The sequence below is a fragment of the Melospiza melodia genome, chromosome 2 (assembly GCF_035770615.1).
Source record: "Melospiza melodia melodia isolate bMelMel2 chromosome 2, bMelMel2.pri, whole genome shotgun sequence".
NCBI classification, from domain to species: Eukaryota; Metazoa; Chordata; class Aves; order Passeriformes; family Passerellidae; genus Melospiza; species Melospiza melodia.
In genome coordinates, this window is record NC_086195.1 from 124,122,382 (window position 1) to 124,150,054 (window position 27,673).

At 39.3% G+C, this 27,673-nt stretch overlaps 1 protein-coding gene across 1 annotated transcript in view; it reads left to right on the top strand.

The window, feature by feature from the left end:
• The first annotated feature begins 2,410 nt into the window (after positions 1 to 2,410).
• The window catches only part of LOC134414782 (pinopsin-like), a 70,745-nt gene continuing 45,482 nt past the window's right edge, over positions 2,411 to 27,673 (top strand). Inside the window, exons 1-2 of the mRNA XM_063149859.1 lie at positions 2,411 to 3,136; positions 25,954 to 26,279. Coding sequence (XP_063005929.1) covers positions 2,800 to 3,136; positions 25,954 to 26,279 — 663 coding nt within the window. The 5' untranslated portion in view covers positions 2,411 to 2,799. The remainder of the gene's footprint in view (positions 3,137 to 25,953; positions 26,280 to 27,673) is intronic.

Genomic DNA, 27,673 nt, shown 5'->3' on the forward strand with positions numbered 1-27,673 from the left:
CTGAATTTAGTTTTTACCTCATCCATAAGTGTAAAAAACTTAAAACGAGCTCCTAAAACAAGACTTACTCCTACATAGCCCAGATCTTCAGATCCTCTGCAGACCTTTGTCTCTTAAATTCACCCAAAACTTTTTGAAGCTCATCTTTGTGCATCATGTTTGTCATCTTTTGATATCAAGTAATATTGTTTTTAAATGTGTCTTACACTGAACTTTCAGGACCTGTGCATTAGAATATAATTTCCCACCACACCAGGGCAGAACTTGCCCAGCTAAAGTTGTGTGAGTGGTGGCCAGCGGGGAAATGACCCGGACACTGGGCTGGACCTGCACACCTGGTGTCACACTGCTAAATTGCAATCAGCTCAGTGCCATCCTAGAGTAAATGTCCTTTTGTAAGCACTAAAAATATGAACTCTTGATATGTTTTTAATAATGCAGGATGACTGTATAATAGACCTATTTATTATTTATATTTTGAGCTGAATTTTTAATCATGGGGTAATTTGTGTTGGAACAGACATTTAAAGGTCATCTAGTATAACCCTCCTACAATAAGCAAGGACATCTTCAAGTCAATCAGGTTGTTCAGAGCCCTGTCCAACCTCGCCTTCAACACTTCCAGGGATGAGCATCTAGCATTTCTCTGTGCAACCTGTTCCAGTGTTTCACCTCACCTTGTCAAAAAAACTTGTTCATTATTGACCCTAAATTAACCAGTTTTAAACCCTTACCCCTTTGCTACAGGCTCTGCCAAGAAGTTTCTCCCCATTTTTCTAAAGTCCTCTTTAAGTACCGAAAGGCTGCAACAAGGCCTCTCCAGAGCTTTCTCTTCTCCAGGCTGAACAGTCCCAACTATCTCAGCCTGTTTGCATGTGAGAAATGCTCAGAAGAGTATTTTTAAGGTTTGGTTTTTGTTCCACTAAATTTTCACTCTATTCTTTTAAATGCTATATACAATTTTGGGTATATTGATGGTTAGGCCCAGTTAGTTTCCTTCTATAACCTGCAATCAGAATTGGGTAGGTGATTTTTTTTTTTTCAAAATTGAAGGAAGAGGACTTAAAAAGTTCTTTCTCTTAGATATGCTACCTGGGACCCTTTCCAACATAAATTAGCATGTACCTCCTAAAGGGGGAGGCAAAAATCAGAAAGCATCAGTGTTTCAGATTCTCAATGACCAAACAGTAGACGATCTGTGAGTGTACATAATTTACTCACAAGAAAAAATCCTTAAGACAATTTGTATATGTTAGACTTTAAAATCACTGTAACATTTAGCACAGTGAATTTGTGAAAGTAGAGAAATAAAAAGACAAAATACTTATTCTAAATTCTTATCATGACACCAAGATATAAAAGAAAAAAGCAAGCAACCTCTGAATCTTCAGTAAACTGAACTCGCAATTTTCCAGTTGCTAAATACATATTTTTCTACAAAACAATTTCCAGGAAACAACAGTTAGGAGTAATATAGGAGATGCTCCATTTTAACATGTGTGCAATCATTCTAGGAGTACATGACACATGAAAGAGAAGCTTTCAAATTTTTTTAGTCCAGCAAGCTATGGGTATCATGCATTTTGCACTGAGGAGTGGAAATTCATATATATATATATATATATACACACACATATACACATATCTCCATTTTTATGGAAAATTCTGTGCAGGATCTGCCTGCAACCACAGAGAAGGTAGGCAATGTAATTGTGAATCCATACTAAACACTATTGTTTCACAAAGCACACAAGCAATGTGTTCACTCCATGTGGATTAAATTTATGCCTGTGATAGGAGAGATGTGAGCCTTTGGGTGTCTGGCTGTTTTGTAAATAATAAAGGAAGACATCTGTTTACTGGTAAATGTGGGAGGAGAGATATTGTTATCACAGATCTGCAAACTTTTGCGTGCACATGAGAGCTTGAGGGACTGCATTTGATATTTTTCTTTCTGGGTAAAGAAATACCTTCTCCTCCTAAAAGTGTCATCATTTTAATTAAGGTCAAGCCAAGAATTAAACTTAATTTGGTGTAGATTGACTTAATGTGAAGGAAGATAGAGTTCTTCCTCTGGGAAGCTGATGCAAAAGATAAGTTTCAGCATGCATTTTCTCACATGAGGAACTCTGCTAGGAAGGTGCAAACAACCTTCTCCATGCTAAACTGTGAGCTAGGGAAAAATTGCTTAAAACATCCAAGGAAATGTAAACAAACTGATGTTTCTGTTAAAAATCAGAGTAAAAACTGAAAATGAGAGATATTTGTTACAGTTCAAAACAGGAGGAGCTGTTAATAAACGATGCACTTATTTTTTGGTTTTTGTGTGGAAAAAGTTGTTTGGTTTTAACTATTTGTTTTTTCTGTGTTTTCAGAAGGACACCCATAGTCAGAGGAAAGGAGGGTAGCTGCCTTTGATAGGGCTGTCCTTTGCTCTGAAGGAGGAGACCATGCTGAAGCATCTTTTTAAGATATCTTCCATTTTGAACATTAAAAAAGATCACCTACTATTATCCTAGGTTTAAGCAAGAAAGATGAATTTGAGGTGATTTTTCACTTGATTCTGTTGCCCTGGAGTTACTGCAGAGCAGACCCCTGGAAAGACACAGTGCAGGAAAATAGTCCTGTGCTGCAATACAGTGTTTCACACCTGCATAACCATCAAAGAGATGCCTCATCTGAGTGAAGATGACAAGGCTCCTGAGAGGATTTAATCTGTGATGGAATGACTTCTGGGAAACTGCTTCAGCAAAGGGCACCCAGCATCTCTGCCCTCACTGATCCGTGACAGAGTCCGAAATGAACCACACTTGGATGTATAACCTGAGCTTTGGTGCACCTGCACATCCTCTTGAGCCGAGGGCTGGACTCTCACGAAGTGGGCACACAGTAGTGGCTGTTTTTCTTGGATTAATCTTGTTTTTTGGTTTCTTGAATAACTTGATTGTCCTCATCCTCTTCTGCAAGTTTAAAACCCTGCGTAACCCAGTCAACATGCTTCTCCTGAACATCAGTGTCAGTGACATGTTAGTGTGCATCTCGGGCACTACCCTCAGTTTTGTCTCCAACATCCGTGGCAAATGGATCGGAGGGGACCATGCTTGTAGGTGGTATGGCTTTGTCAATTCCTGCTTTGGTAAGAGTTCAATGATGATTCTTTGCTATTCTTTTTAGCACTGATGCACTAAGCAACATGATTAGGGAGCTAAATGCTCTTCTGTGTTGAACAGAAGGATCGTCTTGTTGCCTTGTTATGGTCAAGCATAAGTGATCTGCACAGTTTAAAACATTAAAAAAAAAAGACTTTATGAAAGAGTAGCTTAGGTCTAATAAATATTTCCTAACATATTTCATTCTTCAAAATTACTTATTTCTTAAGAGCTAAAAATGGAATCTAAAAAAAAGCAAGCCACTGGAGAGAGTTTAAGTGTATGAACATATATAATACTTCCCTCTTTTTCAGGAAAATCTGTGCCATTGCTGAACTGCAGGTCCCTCAGTGTGGTTTCTGTTATGAGCAAAGTCTCCTGAAAGTACTATATTTACCATGTTTAATTATCTCTCAATCTATAATATGAATTACTCATGTCCCAGATAGTAGTGAGTTCTTATCAGATGATTTCTGTTTTGCAAAGCAAAATATTTGGCTTGCAGCTTTAGTAGAAAATTAAGTTGCAGGAATAGATTTGCCAGAAGTGATGGGAAAAGTGTTCAGTGTTGCTCTCCTGTCCAGACAAAATATTTTTGCCACTATCTTTTGCACTGCTAGATGCAAGTGTTGTAACTGGATTTTTTTAATTAAAAGAAGATAAAGGACAATGAACAGTCAGAGGGCAGCCTTCATCCCTCCAAGGATGAGGCCTGTGGCATCACCAAGCAATGACCCTTTCTTCATTTATTCCTACATTCATAAAAAGATCCACTAAAGCATGAACTGGCCTGTGGGTGCATGTCTAGGTGTGATCCTTATCTAACCCAGACCAGAGGATTTGCCACAGCTCCCTCTTGCTCTGCATCCTTGCTTTGGTGCCTTCAGGCCACAAGGACAGGACAAAGGCATTCCTGGCTCTTCTCCAGCCCTGGATGGCAGCATGTCCTGTGTAGGCCCCTTGACCCAAGAAGTGCTCCCAACAGCTATTGATGTGAAATCAGGTGCTGAATGCAAACACACATTCTGAACCTGAATTATAAACTCTTTGCTGCTTCCAATGGTGTGTCTCTGGTACCTGTCCTTTCCTCATATGTGTGTTCCACTCATGACCATTGACTCATCCTGGCAGCTTCCTCTGGGAAACTGCTGCTTTGCACAAAGTGAAGTCTCAGGAGTTAGGAATGCTTGTAACATATGAGTACTTTGGCCATCCAAAAATAGACTTTATGGTCAAGAGTACCTTGTTTTGGTAAGTTGTTTTCAGTTTGGTCTGTGCTGAGCAGAATGACATGTCTCCTTCCAGGTTTCATTTCCATTTTTGTTTGTTTTATATATTCCAGTATTTCTGTAAGTAGTTTTCTCAGACAGAAAGAAGCCAGGACTGTTTCTTTTCTCCATACTTTGAGCTTTCTTCTTATTATTTACTAATGGGAGGGAGGAATAATATTTGAAGAGAGGGCTAAAAAGAGGTAGGTGTTCAAGGGCTTAGAAAAATGGTATGTTAAAGGTGCCCTTTTGAGCCTGCTGGCTCCTGTCTGAATACATGTGAGTTACCATTTCACTGACCGTGGAATTAAACCTGCAAATGGGTTAGTTTCTGCCAGGGTATTCTGTTTGTGGAACAATTCTTCAAAGTCAGATCTACATGAATTGGATGCATGGCAGGAGTGCAGATTTCTGTGCTATTGTGATACCTGTTTTCATGTGATAGTTTCTGCTGTGATTCTTAAAATTGATTAGATCATCAAGGAACACACAAGCAAACAAAACAGCAAAACCCAGAATGACAAAAGTGACCTCAGCTCCTCTGAGTGATGTTGGTACTGTCAATGGGGTATCCTGGGAAGCTGATATTTAATAACTACCTAAATGCAGGTAGTTATTAAACTGTGCATAGTTCATGTGAAAGTCTTGCAACACTCATATATGTTCTCTCATTAGAGTGTATAAAGGGCATAATGAAAAAGTTTGCTTGCAGAGTTATAAATAAACAATATTGATTAGGATATAGCATGAGTAAAAGCAAATACCAGTAGAGGATTGCCTAATATTTATGTGTCCTTACAAACAAATTTTATCTTCTGATAAATATAATTATTCACTCTTTAGCTATTCCTAAAAAAATCTCATACATTTATTAGCTAAAAAATTAGCTTTCTGTCCTTGATGGAACCTCATGTCTGATTTTGGCCCACCAAAGATAAGAGAAAGGGCACTAAGATTCAGAAAAGAGCTGTGTAATAGGAAAGGTAATTAAGATGAATGGAAGTTCAGCATCAAGGTTGGTAAGAGGAAATGCTTCAACATTCTTATCTGTTTGGGGTTATTTTTGTAATGGGGTAGATGATCCTTCTAGGACAAATAACAGTATAGGAACATACTGTTAATGATGTTAAGTGTTAATGATGCTAAGTGTTTAGGAATATGGTTTTGGGGTAATGATGGTGGTGCTGGGTTGCTGGTTGGACTAGATAATCTTGAAGATCCCTTACAAGCTTGATGGTTCTGTGATGCTCTAAGTTCAGTGGCCCCACTAGAATTGCACTTTCTTGTACTAAATGAAGATAATGAAGATATGCACTGTTACTGTTTTTTTTTTTTTTTTTTTTTTTGTTTCTTTTTCTAACTGCAGTATTTTTCTAAATCATGAAGAAACTTTAGGCAGGTAACTAATCTTCATGACTTGGTGATTATTTCATGATCTCTAAGACACACATAAGCCAGATTCAAATTGTTAAAATATTTATAAATGCACTTCATTCTTGCAAATCTTCTAGCAGGACTGTAATTTGAAGGTCATTTCCCACCCCTCCCACTTGTTTTATGATAAGGTGAAAGCCTCCTTTGTGTTTTAAACCACATGGAGAGTGAAGGTGTTATCCTTCAGGTCTGTGGCTTGGATGAAACCTGAGGGAGTGACAGTAGAAAGCTGGGATTTGTTTCAAATGTGAGCACAAGGTGAGAGATCACTTTTTAAAAAATCACATGCCTGGGAGGTGATCTGCAGAACACTTCTGATTCCTCTCCCAGCGGTATTGACAGTGCCACGTACGTTGATGTCACCTAGTGGGAAATTGAGTAAGCTGTTTACCAGGCAATTCATTTCCTATCCCAGGCACTGAAAAAACATGACCCAAGAATGACCACCAGGGGAGGAAAATGATGGACAAAGTGTAGTTTTTTGGTTTAATTACTTGCTGCTATCCCTATATCTGCTTTGTGGTTTCAAACCATATGTGGAAAGCACAAGGTTTGGAAGCCAATGGGAAGTGCAGATGCTGATCAATAAGCATGTAATGGGGATATTAAGGAGAAAATTAAATACTGTGAGATCTGCTTTGGAAGTATAAGCTGTTGGGTCTTGATATGGGGAAGCACCAGGAATGGAGCTAGAGGAGAAACAGCATGGTCTGTTCCCAGAGTAAAGGATTTTGACCTGGTGCTCGTCCTTGATTGCAGCTCTTTTAAGTAGGTCACTGCAGTGGAAATTGCACATGTCACTGAGTTGGGGAAATGGATGGATTTTTAAAATTTGCTGCCATTACACACCACTTCATCATGGTTCGACAGGCTCATGGTTATACATTTAAGCAAACACGGAAAGTGACACAGGGACAGGATCTATTTTCACAGCTGAACTCTCAGTAAACTTTGCAGGCAAGGTGAAAAAAAGGATGGTTAAATATATCATGAAATTACTAAGCATTAGATTTTAATTTAGGAAAAATGTATATTTTTAAGGCACTCCCATAGAGACCACATACACAGGAAGTGACATGCCATCCTAAGATTAGGTTTGTCTTGCAGTTTTGACCATCTCACATGTAATATCTGCACAGTGCCTTATTAAACATTTCAACTCTCTGGACAGATGCAAACTTTCAAAAAAAATTTTCTTTTCTCAAGATACTTGGACTAATGTAAACTTCCCAAACATGTAGGACAGGCAGAATTTGACAATTTGAACTCCTGGAGTTCATTTTTAGAACCACTACTCTATGCCATGTCATATTAGGATTAAATATTAAGTAGATTGATACACATGAGAAAGACAAAGCTGTCTCTGGCTACAGAAATCCAACACTAGATTCTAATGCTGGAAAAGTTCCAAGGCACATTACTAGCAGGGAAATTTTTGTGCCTGTTGAACTCAGCTGTTGTTTTCAGCTGGTTGTTTTTCTCTTTCTTAACCTTAATGGTGCTTAAAATACCTGGCAGCTTGGCCAAGAAGTTGTTTCCAATATTTCATTGTAAAAAATGAATTCTGATTAGTGTTGTGTAAAAGAACATCACCATTCTAGAGGAGCCAGAGATGCCTGTGTCATACAAAATCTGTGTGACTTGGTGTCTGTGTCTTCCCACACAGCATCCTGTCAGTCCTGGGTGCAGCAGAGGGCTGCAGTCCTGTTTGAACTGAAGTAAGGCATGTAGATGTGTCCTAATGTCCATTGATAATTCAAGGTCATACCTAAATGAGGACTTCAGCCTTTTTAGAAACCCTGTACTCAACTCAGTGGGTAGATAATCTTTTCAGTCATATTAAAGCTATTATTGATTTATTCCCTTGTAAACTGCCAGAGAGCACAATGAATGAGAAATGGGCCTGCTCATGGTTTTGCTTTAAAGTTCAGCTGCCTCGTGATCATAAACAAATAATTTTTCTTCTTAGTATTTTACCTTGGTTTTATATGCTGTGTCTTAGACTCACTGCATTAAACTAAGGTAGTTTCATTTAGAGCATAAACTTCTGACATACTGGAAACTCTCTGTTTATGGGATGCAGCTGAGATCTGAGATGTAATAAACAACTCTTCTGTGAAAAGATATGGGGTTTTTTCCACATAAAAGACACCATCTCACTTGGCTTGATCCTGCAAGAGCTCATCTGATGGTTTTTGAGCTTTGATGCAGCAAGTACTCATCTCCCAGTGAGAAACCACTCTTAGCAGCTCCTTACCTGCCCACTCATCATTGATTGCTCCTTTCCTGGTGGGCTTGGGATGGCATTAAAGGTGATATTTCTATACATAAAGCTGGTAGCAAGCACAGCTAATCAGTATTGCTTAGGAAAACAGTTCTGCAACAGATCCTTAAAACATTCTCTGTTTGAAGTGCACAGACTCTGTTATGCCTGCAGTCATTGTGACCCATGCAAGCTTTCCTCAGTAGCTGATCAGTATCAGAAATGATCTGCGGGTTCAAACAGAGAGAGGAGAAAACCAGTGCCTGACTCATGGGAATGAGTCAAAAGTGTTTACGGTCTCTTTAGCTAAAAAAAAAAAAAAAAAAAAGGAGAAATGCTGTCATGGCCTAGAGTGATTTAGTTATTTTAATACAGTGTAACCGTTGACAGTTTATCCTGAATTTTTCTACGTAATTTCCATCACTTGATATGTATTAGATTTTTATAGTAAACAAAAGTACAAAAGTAGTTATTAAGAAGATATGTAATCTGAATTCCTCTTTTGGCATCTCCTCTTTTAGAGAAACCAAAGTTAGCCTGCTATACTTTTTTATTTAAATAACTAATCAATGAGGAAAGTGTATATTATTAAATACACTTCTCAGGGCCATACCTACTTGGAAAAAATGAAATGCTCAACCACTTAGAGACAGATGGGAATCGTCTGACTAAAACCAGACATTTTCCAATCCCCAAGGCTTTTTTATAAGCAATAGTAAACCAGATCTGTACTGCTAGCATGCACACTGTTCAACACATTTGAGATGTTCTCTTCAGGAAGATATGAGATGTGTCCTCCATGCACCCATTATCTCCATGGACTATGAAAGGAACCCAAGCTCAGGGGTGGATACCTGCTCTGTACCTCTCTGAAGTCATGAGATGATCCTCAAAAATGGGGTGTTTATTACTTCTTTTTTCTTTTTCTAATTTTCCTACTTTTGCTTATAGTTCCCTCCCCACTTCAGTATCCTCTTCCAGGATGTTTTCAGGAATTTCTGTTTCCTATATGCATTAAACACTGTACAGAGTTGAAATTGCCTAGAATAGTTGTGCTAGAATGAGCATTTTTAAGATGTTTGATGTGTTTCCATGAAGAGTTGTCCTAGTCCTCTTACCAATTTTACAATCTCAAATTCATAATGTAGGGAAAATGATGTCAGCCCTTTCTGCAGGTAATTTGTAGAGCATGAGTACTGGACTTCTGCATTCAATTTACATGCTTAAAGCAGGGAGACAACTTGGGCAAAACTTTTGGACAACATGATAAAGAAGGAATCATGCCTTGAAAAAGAAAGTGAAAAGGGAAAACCTAATGTCCTACTTTGAATGTTATTCCTGAAATCAGAGACTTCACTCTGGAAGGCACTTTAACACCTTCTTGAGATAAGAGAAGATTTTGCCTTGGTTACAGCAGAGTATCACCCAAGATGTGTGCTGGGCTGGAGGTGAAGCACTGTGCAGCCCCTTACTCAAGCCCTCCTCTCTTCTCCCTGGGGAATGGGGAGGAGAATCAAACCAAAAATTTTTCTTGACATAAGAACAGTTTAATAATTGAAGATAAATAATAATAATGGTAAACAATAACAGCTATGACAATATAAGAGGGGAAAAAAATTGGTGCACAATGCAGTTTCTCACCACCTGCTGATCAATGTCAGACCCTTACCAGCTGCCTTTCTGGATAACTCCTCTCAGCTTATATACTGGGCATGTTGTTCTGTGGTCTGAAATATCCCTTTGGTTTGGTCACCTGTTCCAGCTATGCTCCCTCACAGTTTCATTTGTGCACCTCCTCACTGGCACACCATGAGACAAGGAAAAGAAACCTAGGATAAACATGATTTAGCAAAAACCCCCAAAATATCGGTGTGTTATCAACACCATTCTCATTCTGAATAGAAAACATAGTACTGTGAGAGCCACTGAGAAGAAATTAACTCTACCCTAGCTGGAAAGCAGGGCAGTGTCATTCAATATACCCACTTACAAGGTGTTGCAGACTATAATTGTTGATGCTAACAGCGTTAAGATCCTGTGGTTAAAAACCCCCAGACTTCCCTCCTCTTCCCCTCTCTCATCTTTCACCACTGCAGAAATTCAAGCAATGGCTCAAACAGGAGCTGGAGAATGCTCTGAAAACATCCTCAGGTACCCTCAGTTTGCACCAGCAGCCACGTGTAGATGGAAACATTTTTTCCCTCAGCTGCTATCCTTAATGTTTTCTGACGTTCTGTTGTGTGATCAAGAATTTAGAGTCCGTTTTCCTAATGCCTGTACAAAAGAAAACAGCAAAAAACCTGCAGAAATAATAACAGTGAAGGCTGGACAACAGTTTGTGTGTGTGCATGTCCCTGAAAAGAAGGACACAAGAACAGAAGAATTCTGTAAGGAAATTGATCAGCCCTTTGGCATTTTTTGTGTACAGATGTCAGCTGTCAGTGCAAAATAGTGTTCTGCTTGTGCCCAAGGTCTGTTTCTGTGCAAGTGACTACAGATTTCTGCCAGTGTTTGATCCTTTCCAGTTGGGCAGCCATCCTGCAGTACAGTTGTATACTTTTGGTTCTATGTTATGGCCACAGGTTGCAGAATGCTGGAGACTTTATGCAAAGAAATATACAAACAGCATCAGTTCACATGGACACCTCAAACAAGAGTGTAAAGGCAAAGATTATGTTGGATTTCTTGCAGAATTATCCTGATGGTGAATTGAGTCTAAAAGGTCATGGCTATAAGCACTGCTGGAGATGGTGAAACAGCATTTCTGCCAGAGTTCGAGTTTAATCGTTGATATTTCCAGGCCCTTTTCCCTAATCCTGGGTCATGGTATTAACCCAGACAAGGCAATGTCTGATGTTGGTTTTCTTTTAATTTAGGAAAAGGCAGAAACCAACTCTGTTGGTAGTCAGGTCACACACATGTGAAAAAATATGTCATTAAAATGTAGCTGGCTTTTTGGTCCCTCGGTGGGTATAATGAAATAAAATAGAGGCCAGTAAATAAGCAATATTCAGTCAAAACCATATTAGAGAGCAATGGACTTTGCTTGTGAAGGGCTATTAAATCATATTTTTTAACTCTGTGTTTAATAGTGTTTAATAATCTCTAGTGTTTAATTGTGTTTAATAGTGTTTAATAATCTCTAGTGTTTAACAGTGTTGAATAATCTCTAGGAACTTTAAGACCATCCACATATTGACACATCTGAACAGAATTAGTTATTTTTTGGAAAACTTTTAGGCTTCCTTTGTAGCCCCTGAAGTATGCCAGAGAAAGGGTATCATCTTTGGCTGTTCACATCCAAGTTATACACCTAGTGACCATTTCCTAACTCAAGACATTAATTTTCTATATCTTTTTCCTTTCAGGAAGCATTTAAGCAGAATCTTCCAGTCCAGTAAGCAAATGAAATTTACAGTCTTTCAGTGATAAAAAGGCTACAGAACCATTGGCACAGTTCCAAATAATGACATAATAATAGGTGATAAAGTTCTTTTTTTCCCCTCAGCTGTGGCAAATACTTCATACTTAAAAGTAATTATTAGGGTTTGTATTCTTTTTCCTATTACTTGGGGCTTTTTTATGTTAGTGTTGCTGCTATGTTTCTAATTTTAAAAGTGCATTAAGTGAGAAAATAATTGTGTTAAATTAGTGTGCTGACACTAAAAAAGAAAAATAAGTTTATTTGAAATCTGAAAGTATTCTGTTTACATTTGTGATTTTCTACATATCCACACTAGCTGAGAAACTGCTTCTGAAATTAAAGATTCAGTAATGTCAATAAACTCCGTCTCTACTGAGTCACAGACCACTTAATTGCTTCTGTGGATTTCTCAGCTAACATGATTCACTTCTTAAATAATCCAAATGCCTCCCAATACATTTGTGGATTTGGGGAGATTTGTGGATTTGGTTTTGTTATGGATTGTTTGGGCTTTTTTAAAACTAACTCAAAATTACCTCTGTCTGCTATAGATTTTCCCATAATTGATACAGGCGGGAGGAACATTTGGAATCTGCAGACAGCAAATGCAGAGTACCACTCTGAGTAGGCATTTCACCCCCATGACATGTCCCCATCCCATTTCTGTGAGATGTCCCTGTGCTTTCCCTCCTGAGCAGTGTGGGACCTGTTTGCCCCTCTCTCCCCTCCATGCTGTGCTGGCCCAGCGAGGACCAGGGGCTGCAATCAGGGGATCACCCCATGCAAGGGTGAAACCTCAGGTTCCCGGGGCTGCTGACTCCCCAGGCATCCCTCCATGGTCTGGATGGTAAGGCCTCTATCAAGGTCACCTGGGTACCATCTTTTTATCATTACACCTGACTTCACCTGCTTCAGCTGAAGGTTTCTTGTGCCGGCTATCAGCATCAGGCTCAATTGCTCTGGGCTATTTCCACCAACAAGTCTTCCCAGCATGTTGTAAAATGATGTTACTTCTCCTATTTGCAGTTTCTTAAGTCTATTTCAAAGATTCCAATGTGATGAAGTACAATCTTGTCCTGTGGTCAGATACAAACTTCAGCTGTTCCTTAAGAAAGTATAGCAGCCACAAAGCAGGAAGATAGAGACTCACTGGGCTAAGCTGGCAATCTCTACATCTATTTCTCAGTGTTCTATTGGAGGCAGACATTCTAATCTTCTAGTGTTGTTTTCAATTATGTCTTCTATTGTTTCTTTCCCCTACTCCTATTATTTGTTTCTATTGGTTTCACTAATGCAATTAAGAGCAGAAATAGTAGATAACTATGGCAAGAATCAAAGTCAAAGGAATTAAAGTCAACAGGCTTCAGATGAATCAAAAGAATCTTTATGTTTAATTATTTTTGTAGAGATTTATAACAGTAGAAATTTGTTCGGGACCAAGTGGCTATCAGAACACAAGGTAACAAAAAGAAGACTTGATTGTAAAAAATTTCATAAGGAATAGATCAATCATGTTTACAAATCAAAAGCCATGTAAAACTTTGCTTAGATTAGGACTTTGGTGATTTCTAAAATTCAAAACCATTAGTCAATTCACATATATGGCATTTTATTGCTCAATATCTAAGAGTTGTCTGAGTCTAGTACAGACCTCTGAGTACTGGAATAGCACATTAACATCTGGCAAGATTTGCTTTCAGCTGAGAAATGGTATGAATTTTACAAAACCATAGATAATCCCGTTGAACTTGACCTTATGAGAATTTTAGGACACACAACGGTCAGACTTAATCCTTATGTGCATGTGCACGCTGAAGCATTATTGTTTGCCAGATTTACAGTTTGGGGGTTGTGTTCTGCGTTCAGGCAGTTTGTGGGGTTACCAGGGGACCTCTTTAGAGTGAGCGTTTAATCACCCTAATGAAATTAGGCGAGCTGTTTGGGCAGTGCCCAGCAGGCAGCCCAAGGCAGAGCGGGGTGGGCGCTGCTCTCCCCGGCAGTGCTGGCAGCAGAGCAGGCACTGCATGGGAGGCTGGTGGCCATCCCCATCCCTGTCTGCCTCAGTGTGAGCCCTGCAGGAGTTAACTAGAAACAGCTCTAGGGTAGGAGTTAATATGGCAGCGAGGACAAGTTACAGATCCTGCCTCTCAGTAAAAGCGTGGAGTATGTACATGGCATTTGTGTATATGTTTTCAATATGTTCTGTACACTGACTGTGGTGCACCAAGTAACTCTTCTCCATGTAACAAATTTATAACAAATCACAGCAGTTTGCCCTAATTTATCCAAACTTTGAAATTTTGCACTGTTTTTAAATTGTTCAATTTTCAGAGAAAAAACATGTGTCAGTGCAAGAGGGCCAAGGTCCAGCAGAGGCTGCATGATTTTTCTGAGGATTGCTTCTGAGGATTGCTTCTGAGGATTGATTCTGAGGATGTGTCAAAATTGAAAATGTATTTCTATTTAATATCCTTGAGAGAGGCAAAGACCACATCACAGGAGTAGGATGAAAGGCTGCCAGATAAATATGTCAGTCAGAATTTAAATAGACTTTCTAATGGGTAGAAAGCAGGTTATGAGGCAAGATAAAGCCTTAGCTTAATATACACTGAGATAAGAGCAGTAGATAGTACCATATCACCATCTGGTTTGCTTCATGGAGCAGTTTCTCTCTACAGGTCAGTGCACCAAGTGCTGTTCAACATGGAATTTGAGAATGAGTAAGAATTTTACAAGTTAATATCTTTTCTAGGGTTGTGCGCACTCAGACCTTTGGAAAAGAAATACTGATATCAGATACAATAGGTATTAGCCTTTTACTGAGCTGTAATTGTTTTTTCTTATCATTTCAATAAGTTATGCCTTGCAAAGTGTTTTTGTATAGATATCAAGTATATGCCATTCAAGGTATTTTGCCTAGCTATTCTTCTAGAATAGTAAACTTAAAGCTGGGATAATTTTCAGCATCCAATGATATTTTTCCAATATGTAGTACCACAGCCTGTGATTTGTGGTGTAGGGACACCTATCTTTCCTGAAGCAGTACTTTTGAATCTATTAGGTCTTCCTGTGTTTATCTCCCATTCCCTTGCTCTCAGGAAACCTGCAAAATTTTGGTATGCACAATATAATATATAAAGAAATTCTACTTATTAACTGTGTACTAACTATGTACTATGCAAAGAGAAGTATCTTCTCTAATTTGTTTATTCTGAGTCTGCAACATGGTGATTTAATTTGAAAACCTACTTATTTTAGGAAACACTAAATAATCTTTCCCTGCTCACCTTTTCTTTCTTTTCTCTGTTTTCCTGTTCTAATAAGTCCTGATGTTTGCTTTTCTAAAAGTTGCTGAGCATTACTGCTTAGTGGAAGTGGTTTGTGTAAAGTTCTCTATCATAACTCTCTTTGCAGAACAGTAAGTCAGAAACAATTGCTGTGTATTTAAAGCCAGGTCTGTTTTCTTCCACAAGTGGCAGTTCACATCAGTACTGCATCTCATCTGCTCGATTGCTCTGTTTCACGTGGCTGTGCTGCAGTACTTCACAGTCAGTTTTTGTTGATTTTGAGTTATTCTGTGTAGTACGATCAGAAAACTTGTCACTTTTCCCCATCTTTTCCAGATCATTTATTAATGTGATGAATAGCCCAGGGCCTAGGACAGATCCATGGGGAACTTTGGTGTCCACAGTTTTCACTAAGAAAACTAATTTTTTTCTCCTGTTTTTTATTTCCTACCTCTATTTCTTTATTCATTCACATGAAGACTTCTGTTATTGAATGGCAGCTTACTATCCTTAAAAGCCTTTGGGCTAGTCAAAGTTGTTTGAAAATCCAGGTAGGTTTTATCCAAGTAGGCATCGGCGCTGTCAAGGACCTCTGATGAATTAAATATGTATGTATTAAGTACGGTATGGCTTCCCTCCATGACAGCCACACTTGTCCCAATATGTCACACCTCCACTGCTACACTTTCTAGTGCAATTTCCACCCATCTATCCAGTGCTGAGGATTAGACTTATTGGTTGGGTGAAAATGAACTGCAAAGGATTTTTGTCTGCATTGGTTATATTTAATTTTTTAATGGATGTAGGAAAAGATCTCCTCCTTGAGGTCCTTTTGAGGGGTTAAGGAGTGGGGAATACTGCTTTTCCTCTTTGCACATCCTTCAGCCATCACAGTGATCTTGGATAGAGGCAGGAGCAGCCTTCTCTGGTGTTTCAGCTCACCTCCACACCATGTGAGATTGTGGGGATGTAAAGCTGCACAAGAAAATGCCAGCTCAAAGCCTGGTCATCATATTTTGAGACTGCATTCATAGTATCAGGTATGACTATTTATTAACCAGTTAATATCTAATTAGAATAAAAACCAGTTTGACTGCCAGACGTTTTGAAAAACTTGACTCAGAAGAGTTAGTATTTGTAGTGTGCTCCACCCCTAGGAATGGTGACTGCCAAAGGAACCCCCCAGATTATAGAAAATCTTTATAAATATACCTTTATTATTAAAAATAAGCAGCTGGGTTCAGTGCAAAAGGAGGAGCTCATTGGAAGGACGTTGGTTGTGTGCTCTGGTGGACACTTGGCTCACTGGCTAGCAGATGCTAACCCTGTCATTTCACCTCTTAGCTGATTCGGTGCCATGTCCCACATACAGAAACCCCCTGAGCCTGCATGTGATGTATTGCAGCTGCGCACATCCTCGGCATGAAGGAAGGTCCTGGGGATGCCCCCAGGTTTCAAAAGGAGCAGTCCTGGCAGGAGATGGGGTCCCTCCAGGATGGTGTGGGCATGGGGGTGCAGCAGTGAACCTGACTGCCCTGAGAGCGTCCTGCTGCTGCATCAGGGCTGCACATCCATTCCTGCTTTTCTCGTGCACGCAAGCCCCAAAGATTTTTGCCGAGATGTTGCTGTACATGAGCTCCATCTAGTGCTGACATTTCTTATTCCCATTCCTTAAGGCAGCAGAATAAGTACACTGGTATAGAGGCAGCCGAGTCAGGAAGCTGAATTTGCCAGGGCCAGCCTGCTTTCCAGAATGCAGAGGGGTCCTGCCCAACATACGGAAAGTGAGACAGAAGTGAACGTTCAGGGATGTTTCTGTACTATGCTGGTATCATTGAGATGCAAAAGGGAATTCTTTGCACTGTTTATGCCGCCGGGAATTTGTTGTTTGGATGGATAGGCATATTAATAACGTTGCAGAAAAATATATTAGTACTCAGTGATGCACATTAAGTCACCAGATACATTTAGAAATTAAGACAACCTTTAAAGCACAAAATAAACACCTTTAAAAATTCAGAAAAGGAGGGGGAAAGAAAGAGGAAAAACCCAAGATATTTTTTTTCCTATTAAAAGTAATACATGCTGTCTGTATTGAAGACACCACCAAACACAAAGGAAAGGGTATGTTGTACAAAGGATGAAACAGAGAAATGGCCATTGAGAAAAGAACAAGAAAGATTTATTGAATAGGACCAGTAATACTCATTGTCATATTTCTCCCAGCAGGGTTGGATCCAACAGAGATTTTTCAGTAATTTCTTTCAAGTGCAATCTTAAACTGTGACTCCCATTAGAGTTAAGCAGGAAGATATTTCTTTGGAGAAGGGAATGATTGTCTGTTCTAATGGACTCATGATTCCAAGTCATCTTAGCGAAAGAGAACAGATAATTGCAGGCATTAGATAAATGGCAATTGGTGGATTTATTTCTATTCAAATTGAATAGTTGATATCTGAGGTAGCCTGTATTTGGAAAATGGTTGTAACTGCTAACGTTCAACAAATTATTGTGGGAAATATTTTCTCAATTTCAAATAAGCAGAAATTCTTTTAATGCATTGAATATCAAAAGGAAATTGTGCTCTGATGACTAGTGTGTGGCAGCAACTAGAATAAGAGTCTATTAAAGAATATTTAATTTTTTGACCATTTATTCTATGTTTATCATACAAATATTTAATAGGCATATCCAAATAAAGACAATAGTGTTTTGAAGCACACCCCATTCTCAGCTGCCTCTGTCTGTTTTTGAGGCATCCATCCACTCCTCTGAAGTTCATATCCTTTATATTAGCCCTGAACTTATCAGTTATATTCACGTTGTGGTTTTGCTATATCATAAAAGTTCTGCTGTGATTTCTTTATTCACTGAACTTCAGGCAAGTCAGACTACTACTGGGTGGTTGTCCTCCAAGCCCAGACCTCACTTTGAGTCCATTCATCTTAACTCTGTTTGGTACAGAAAAGGGAAAAGTGGACAAAGTTCTGGAGGTTTAATGAAGAAGGAGCAGTATCCATTTATGTCTGCCACTCTCCAGACCTGTTTGAATCCCTTCTGAATATTCATTTGTGTTTTTCATCACAAAAAATGAAAAAAAAAAAAAAACCCAAAACCCAAACACCAAACCCCCTCAACAAAAACTAGAACCTTTGATAATAATATTTTGTGAAATCCCATATTTACAATCTCTCATGTGTTTCTCTCTCAGATTTGCTCATTTTATGGTACCTTCCCACTAGCCCTACTGTCAATGAAAGTTGCTATCTAACTTAACTGTGTTCTATCAATTTAACTGCACTTGTTTCATTCCAGGCCGCCTATCCCAGATTTCCCAGACCAATCAACATTCTCGCTGCCACTTTTTGGCAATTCCAGTATAATGGGAAAAGAAGTGTAACCTGCAGAACCTCACTAGAGACTATATACGACATATTTTTCCCTAGCAATGAAATGTCTACCGTAAGACTCAGAGTTAGAAGGCAAAATGGAATTTTAATTTTTATTTAAACAATTAAAAGGTTTTGTTCTTTTTTCCTCTGTGGTGCTGTGATTTAAAAGTTTTTAATATTTTACTAAAGTTCATATGTGTCATGGTTTAGGGCAAATTTGGGAGGAAAACTCCAAAGGGGTCCCTCTAGAAAGCAAATTCAAGCAAATCCTTCCCGCACTAGTTCGGGAGACATAAATCTCCTTCAGGAAAAGTGGAAAAAAACTGTTGATTCAACAAGCAAAGTATTCACAAACATGAGAAAGTGAGTAATATTAAATGGTGGAACCTCTCATTGTCCTGAAGAGATGGCAAATTCAAAGAGAGTCCTTTTGCAGTTCAGAGTCCTTGTTGTGGGGGTGTCCTTGCCTTTCTCTCAGTCTCTCTGGGCTCGGGTCCAGTGACCAAGGCCCTGTGCAGCTTGGAGGGGGCCCCAGATGATAATCCTGGTGTTCCCCGGATGAACAATGGCTGAACAGTTCCGAAAAAACCTTCTGGCCTAAGCTAATGAGAGAAAAACCAGGAAAAACAGCAAGGGGAAACTCCCTGTCCATCTGCAGAGCAGAGAACTCCGAGAGCACTGCTTATCTCTGTGTTTTTAATACAGCTGCGAAAAAAATTCCACTGCTTTTCCTTCTCATTCCCTTTGCTCTCAGATCTAGTTTTAAAGATGGAGAACTTTTTACTGGGCTAAACAGATGAATGGGGATACAATTCAGCATCTTGAAGTCACCCCAGGAAAATATGCTATGAGAAAACCAAGTCAATCAGTCAACTTTTGAAAGTTTCTGCTTTTATCATTATAATATTCTTACCTCCTTGCTTGCAAAGACATCTCTGATGGGAGCAGCTACTGAAGTGAGTACCACTGTGGTTTTGTGGAAGAAATATATTGATTTTAATGGAAGCAGAGCCCAAGAGTTTTACTTATAAGCATTAACGTTGAGTGGTATATAGAAAATGGAAACAAAGGTGATGATAGAATGGATTGCTCCTACAAAGTCTCTGATGCTGTGGCAATTGTTGGGTAAGATACTTTGGCCCAGAGCAACAGAATTGCAACTGAAGAATAAGCAACCATTAGAAAAAGACTGTTTCTTTTCTTTTTACATCTCACTGCTTCTAAACCTCTCTTGTGAATACTAGACCTACAAATTGTATTTCATGCATAGTCCCTGGCAGATGATACTGAGATATGTTTTCAGAAAGACTTCTAAGGAGATACAGAAGTACAAATATGTTGGAAATGTCATGACTTTTAAGTTGCTTAAATTTTTTATGTTTCATTTTAATGTGTGGAGTATTTTATTTCTGTAGAGAACTATCAGAAAGGCTTTCATTTATATTCAGGAAAGTTATTTCCCTTGAAAACAGTACTGAGTCACTGATCAAATGAGCTTTGTATAACTCAATAACATATTTATGTAACACCATTCAGTAGAACAACTTCTAATTAAGCTCAGAACATGAGATTTGAGGTATTAAGAGGCTTCATTTGAAGAGACCTGTTTCTTAGTGCTATTCTTCTGTCTTTAAGTCCATGGGCAAGCACAATGAAAGGTATCATCCACAAAAAACAGCAGAAAAATACTTCAGCACAGGATTCCCCAATATTCTCAACTTGGAGTGTATCTCCATCTTACTTCCTCCATCTTATTGTGCCACAGAGCTTTTTAGCATATTCTCCAGCTAATGGAACAGCAGATTTAGCAGCTGAAAAGTGAGGAACTAGAAAAAAGGGAACATAGCTATGTTGTGATGCATAAAATCTCTGAGAGACCTACCTGTTTCTCCTGTTAAGAGAAACAGCACAGCATTTGTAAGTGGAGACCAGAGCATTCCTGTTCCATCTCTACCAATGTCATTCCAGCACAGTGCTCTTCCTTGCTTGCTGTGTCTCCGAGTTCACTGTCCATGGTGGCCTGACTTCAAAAGGAAAGGTGCAATTTTGGTGGGTCCCAGCTGCTGGTTCACGTTCCTCTTGCACTTCCAGCTGCATGTTGTCCTTCCCAGGTGTCCTGGCTGTGGAGAGGGGGTGCAGCTCCGCCCTGTTTGGATGTGTCCAGGTTGCTATTCCATAACACTTGCATCATCACTGCAGGTATGGTTTTGGGGGAAAGAAAAGGTGAATGCCCCCCTGGAAGTGTGTCATTTTGTCTCACTCTTCACTGGGGGGATTGCTGGGATCAGCTGTGTGGACCCTGTCCTCTGTTGCCACTGCCTGTCCCCTTCCCAGTTCCTCCAAGACATGGCTTGGAGACATGGTTCTGAAAAAGTGGCAGCCTTGTCTCCAAGACACTGGGCTGAAAAGCAGCAGCGGGGCAGGAAGCAACTGCAGGAAACAGAGGGGTGGAGGGGAGCCTGGTTCCAGCCAAGGTGAGCCAGAAGGAGCAGAGTGGAGCCGGGCGGAGCAGGGCGGAACAGTTCAAAGCGGCCGTGTCGCATGGAACTGAACCAGTGGAGCACAGCGATCTGGGAAAAAAACAGGCATCACAGCACAGATTATCCAGCTTTTGGGGGATTTGTCCATCATGGTTTTCAGTGTCTCAGGCTTGGGAACAGGAGTGCTGACTGCAGAAAGTGCCCAACAGCTTTTCTTCATCTGGAGAAACCAGGTGGTGCCGGGCATGGGAATGGCCATCACCCTGACCTTGTCCTGGCAGCCAGTGTTGCTAACTGGACCACAGTGCAGGGTATCCCTTTCCACATGTAATCAGGACTGCTCCAGGAAGTCCCAGGACTCAAACCATGATGTAGTCTAATGACCTAGAGGCCATTTGAGGAGGCATATATGTCTAAATTAGAAGTCAAAACATTGATCCAGTGTAGGCTGAATTCCTGGGATTCTCAGTTTTTCATAGCCTCCAGACCATGGGTGAGCTGCATCTCCTTTCCAGTTACTACATCAGTGAACAGCATAAACCATCAAAAATGAATAAGAAAATGTAACACTTTTAGCTAGAACCCATGGGAACAAAGTGTAATGATTTGCTGCGCCTTTTACAGCATACTCTCTGCTGTGCTGCCAGGGAGAAATGTACAGATCCTTAAATAAAAATAAATAATAGATAATGTCTCAGATGATAGCCCTATAAATAGATGTCTGTCCTGGTTTATGACTTGAAATTTAATTCCATGCACTCTGCTCACTGCACCTAATTGCCATGTAGAAACGTTTATGCTCCACACCCAGCTAGTATCAAAGTCACTTATTTCCATGGTTAACTTTTGAATAATTATCTATTCCTGTAATGCAATCTGTGTATAGGAATTTTTGACATTTTTCAGTACTGTTCAGTGAGAATCTCATTTTTGTTGCTATGTGTACATGAAATGTTGGGGGAGCAAATTACATTTCTCAGTATGATTGACTCCTGTGGAGTTATTTGTCTAGGTATCAGCTTGAGGCTTTAAATGTTTGTTGGAAGCAAATTCCATTTAGATTTGCAATTTGTGAACCTAATTTTGTTGCAATTCTAGAAAAAATTATTCATTTGAAATTAATATACACAGTCTACACAGTCATAAATGTTATTACTCAATAAATAAAACATTGGCATAAAAAATTACAATTATTTTCTTCTTTTTATAGCTTGCATTAATTTTTTTAATTTGTTTTTTGGTTGTTAGTGCTGTGGAGATTGCACTCAAGTATTTTCTTTAGAGACAATCCTAAAGTATTTAATTGCGTTTTGTTTTTAAGCTGAGATTCTCACTAGTTCCTCCAACTGCAACAGATAGTGCATAAAATAGAATACCAGATAGCTGCAGGATTTCTAACAAAGGTCACAACTGTTAAGTGCACCTGGCATTAAGAAAACTCTGTATGCAAAGCTAGGAGGCATAATGAAAACTGGGAGGCTTTATTCCACTTCAGCCAAAACAGATTACAAGAAGGTCATGAGGAAGGGCTGAGGAAACTACAAGCCCGTTAGTCTAAAGTCAGTACCTGGAAAAATTATGGAGAGGATGACACTGGGTGCTCAAGAAAAGCATGTAAAGGACAAGGCAATCATCAGGTTTTTTGCTGGCAGCTCCTTCACTGCAAACTGACAGGTCATGTACACCTGATCCTCATATTTTATTTCCAGCCATTGTTAAATTAAGTTTTGAACACAAAACCTGGTTTTGCCTTTTTTTATGAAACAATGTTGTTTCAGTCCAACACACGAGTATCTGTTATAATTGATGAAAGGATAGTGGTGTATTTCTAGGATTCAGTTATTGAACTAATAAAAGAGTGAGATTAAAAAAAAAACCCAACTGTTTGGTTGGGTTTTTTTGTTAATTAAAAAACTGAAAATATTCTTAGCAACCAGGGACACTGGAGCTGCTCTCTCCCAACATTGCAACAAGGTTACTCTTGATGTAGTATTGTTTTGATCGGTCTTGGCTTCTGTGTTAAGGTGAAATGCCCTCCATCACTAAGGCTGGATGGAGCTGCATTGTTGGGGCACGTCTTGTGACTTTGTGTTCACTGCCCAATGTCACACAAAGTAAACAGAGAGGGTTACAGTGGCCTCTGTTGTTCCTGTTTCTTCCTCACCTGGGTAATAGGTGCTTTAATTACTCGCAGCCAGTTGAACCAAATGTATCTCACTGTTGGAAAAAGCTACTTGTACTTGTTAATTTTTTATTTGGATTTTGGATTTGAATTTATGTTTTTGTCTTTCAAAGCACCAGTTCTTTCAAAGTAATTCTAATTTTTCTGAAAAGTTAGTTGGACTTACTAAGTTTGAACCACATAAAGAATGTTGAATTCTTTTATCTCTTATGAACTACCTCTTCAGTGTACTCCTCATTTTCCCTTGTCTTGAAAGTAATAGAAGTCAGTGTGTAGTGGTATTAATTGTAGTGTTATTAAAAAGTTCAAACCTTGAAGTCTTACTGTGCTGAACATGAAAATAATGGAATTTTTTCATGAGCTTTTGCAGTCTGGGATTCCATAAATTACAATTTTTGTCCTCCAGAGAAAAGTGTAGTTGGTGTCATGTCAGTGGGACTCAATAATATGGTGAGCAAAGATGAATTGGGTGCTGCCAAGATTTGCAATTAAATGTCATTAATTTTCTTCTGTATAGAGAAGAAAATTATTTTCTATAATTTAAAGGCAACTTTTGTGTGTTTGTCTGATAGCTAATATTTGATTTATTCTTGACTGACATCACCACGATCCTAATTTAATATCTGAACATTAATTCTATGCTGGTGTAAGACAGAACTTTTCTGCATCTGAAAACAAGTAATCCTGCATTTGTGGTGTAAATGATGCCATAAATCATGACAATACACACCAGAAGAAGCTGCTGGGCAGTGGCTCAGCCACAGGGATGAGCAGGCAGAGCTGGCAGCCAGGCTGGACCTGAGAGCCCAGCGGTGAAAGCAGAAATCCAGGAATCAGGGCCCCAAGCTAGGGAAATCTGAACATCCTGTCTGGGTTTTCTAGGCAGCCCCACACATGCAGGAATGTAGGATATGCTCCACAAAAGTACAGCTCACTTGCTATCTCGTCAAAGTAGGGAAAATGCAGTCTCAATTGGCATCAGAGGTACAGTGAGAACAATAGATCCTTGCTGTACAGCACCCAGCTGGGAAGGGAGAGATTTCTTGTTCCTGAGACAGTTTTCTGTTAGTCCATGATTGTCTAATCTAAAGAACAGAAATAGATCTGTAACACCTGACAGAGAGGCCTAGGTTTCAAATATAAAATCTGGATTTTTGCCTTAGATGCCTACATGAGCTAAATGTTTTTGATAGAGAGGAGCTCTTTAGTCAAGCAGATAAAAATATGGAAAGCAGCAATGCTAAGAAAGTGAAAATAATTAAGTGTGGGCTGGGAGCATGAAGACAGTAGTAGATTCTTTGCTTTCGAGTCCAAGGGCTTTCAAGAGTGGTGTTATGTAGGAAATCAGATTAGGTGAGGGATGGTGAGAAAGTCTCCCTGTCTCTAAAGCAGCCTAGCTTTAAAGCAAGTTTATAAGTCACCTGAATTTAGTGGAGCTATTACAACTGTAAATGTATCTACTCTTTAGGACTGACCTCCTAGTAATGTACAGAAAATAATTTAGTAGACTCTTGTAACAAGAAAGACATTTCTTCTTCAAAAGTTGCCTTCTCCTCACACCCTTTTGCTTTCTTTCCTCCTGAGAAATAAAGCATCCTATTGCAGCAAGCAGTGCTTGCATTTCCCATGGGTCCTTTGCCTCCCCAGCTCTGCATTAAGTAACTGCAAATTGTCAGCATGACAGAAATAGCTGTGCCTGCATCCAGTTAACTCAGAAATGAGTCACTGAATTGTAAGGAAAAGTGGAGCAAAATGCTGTGCCTGGGGAAAATATCCCACTGTGCCCTGTGTGGGTCTGTGTGTGGGTTTCATTCCCAGGTAAAGGATGGAGTAGTGCTATTCCCAAGGGAAGTCTCTGACTCACCTCTATTCCGTGCCAGGGAAACAGCTATAGGAGAAGCTGACAGTTAAATGGGGAAAATGGATTACAGCTATGGATTGCCCTGAAGAACACCTTTCCTTTTAACCCATTTGCTGGGAGTAGGTACCACTCAAAAGCAGAGAATTTTGGCAGGCTATATATCTCAGTGCTGCTGTATAGTTGGCTGCTGCTAATAGCAAAGATCAAGAAAAAACTCATGGAGAGCTGGACTGACATTGATCTATTCAGGTTTTTCTTCTTACAGGAGCAAAAGGAAGGGGACTGGAAAGCATATTGGAAAATATGGTTTTAAAATATGGTTTTAAAGCTCTTCAAACAAGTTCCTTCTGCCATAAGTCCTGGGAGTGGTATCCAGTGTTTTGTCACACAGAATTTGAAGGAAGCTGCAAGGAGAAGAAAACCATAGGAAATAATAAACCCCTCTCCATTGAGCTGTGACTAAGAATCTACCATGAAAACCCATAGAGTTTTGAAGAGGGGCTTGGCTGCTAAAACTTGAAAAAGAGAATGGAAATATCCTACAACCAGAATTTTAAAGTCTTCCTCTGCAAGATACAATGGGTTTATGACACCTAGGGCTTAATATTGACCTAAATCACTTTTAAAACTGATTGTGTAATATGTATGTAAATAAAGTTGCAGCTTGCCATATCTCAGTCATGATGTGGTTGTCTGTTTTTTCCACATATGAGTGGTCAAAACTGAAGGTTCATCTAGCTGATGGGGAGAGCAAAAGAAGCAAAAGCTTCTTTCACTTTCAGACTCCCAGTCTTAAATATATGGCATTTTTTTTCCCTGTAAAAGTCAATACACTATTTTAAAATGCTCATGGATTTAAAAAGTTGAATAGTTTTTATCAAGGGAATCTTTCACCATTTTATTCGCTCAGATAGAAAATGGATTTCTCCTGAGTAATACTAAAACAGATAAAGCTGAAAACCTGACTAGAAGATGAATATCTGTCAAGTATAAAAGTCTTCCAATGTAAGATAAATCTGAGTTAAACAAAATTTGACAGGAAGGACAGAGCCACCAGGAGCAGTGAGGATTAACATATAGAGAATAATGGAAATAGTTTTCACTGTTGCTTCAAACGCATAATAACCAAAAAAACCATCTGCTTTCTTGGGACTTGGAATGGATACACGCAAAATAATGGAAGTGAGCATTTCTAATGCTGGGTTCATTGCAGGTGTGGTGTCGCTGATCTCCCTGGCCGTGCTGTCCTACGAGCGCTACAGCACTCTCACCCTGTGCCACAAGCGCAGCGATGATTTCCGCAAGGCTCTGCTGGCTGTTGGTGGTTCTTGGATTTATTCCTTGGTCTGGACCGTGCCACCTCTGCTTGGTTGGAGCAGTTACGGGGTAGAAGGTGCAGGCACGAGCTGTTCAGTACGCTGGTCCTCAGAGTCGGCCGAGTCCACGTCCTACATCATCTGTCTGTTCATCTTCTGCTTGGCTGTGCCCGTGCTGGTCATGATGTACTGCTACGGGCGCCTCCTGTACGCGGTCAAACAGGTAAGCAGTGCAGACTGCTCTCAGGCAGGTGCTGCATTTCTGTTTTATCTGTTTATCTGTTTTTATCTAATTTGGACGTTCTGGTGGTAGAGAGCAAATCAGCAAGCCAAAAAGAAATTGAAAAGACCGCAGAAATCCCCAAGGAAGGAGCATGAGGTCTTCAACAATCTTATTTCTCCTGAAGCTCCAGTCAAAACAAAGAGATAACAGATACTGATTATACAGATTATACAGAAGCAGATAACAGATACTGATCAGTATCATGCAGATACTGATTTTGTGATTGGTAATACTGTGGAAAACAGTATATGGGAAAAACAGCATATCAGAGTGAAGTTTGCATTTGTAATGAAGTAAAAATACAAGTTTACCTGTTTAGGAATTAGACACCCATGCAAATAATTCCTGGTTTTGGAGTATAAAATTTAATAATTTCTGCTCCTTAATCTCTGGAATTTCAACTCTACAGTAATGTAATTCTACTGTGATTTTTTGAATTATCCCAAGGATCATCTTCTCCTTGTAATTCTAGGCCACATTTAAATTTTCCTTCTAACTACAACCACCATTACCACTACTACCTACTACTACTACTACTTTTACTACTACAATGATACTTCTCTCAGTGGTTTAAGGTGCACTGCAGATATTCCAAAATGAAGCAAAAGACCCTGAAAAGGGTGTGGTGTTGTGAAGTTTGAATACTCTTGGGACAGTAATGAAATGGTTTAATGATTAATAATGAGAGAGAAATTAATGTATAGGCGTTCTCTATAAAGCAATTCTCTAAAATGTTCATATGAATTAACTAAGGGTGTTAAAAGGGAAATAAAGCAGTAAACCCCTGAATTGAGGCACTCCTACAGAATTAAAGTGAATGTAGTTTGATTTGATTAGTCATAAGGAATTAAGTTTGATTATTTTACACAATTTGTCAAAACCTTGAGAACACTTTAAGCCCAAATGGGAAATCTTCTCCTCTTTGAGTATTGAGCAGGCCAATAAAATCCCTTTTATGAATCACACATTAGTACTCTTCTTAAAAGTTGTGCAATATTATTATAGAAAACAATTCCTGTCATTGTAAACCATTCAATTGAAATATCAGTCCGTATCTGATCTCTGGACAGCAGTTTCTTTTGCCATCACCTCAAAGTAAAAAGCAGGATCTTGGAATATGTGGTACTAAAACCATGCAGAAGATACTTGTTTGTTAAAATGTTGGCTGCTCTTTCCTTCAGCCCTCACTGCCCTTGCTGACAACAGTAATCACCCACAGAATACAAATACCTGCGTGGATGAAGCTTCTGTAGCACATACTTTAGCCTCTAGTGCTAAATGTAGACTTGTGTTATTCAAATCACTTTTTTTAAAAAATTCAATTATATTTTATA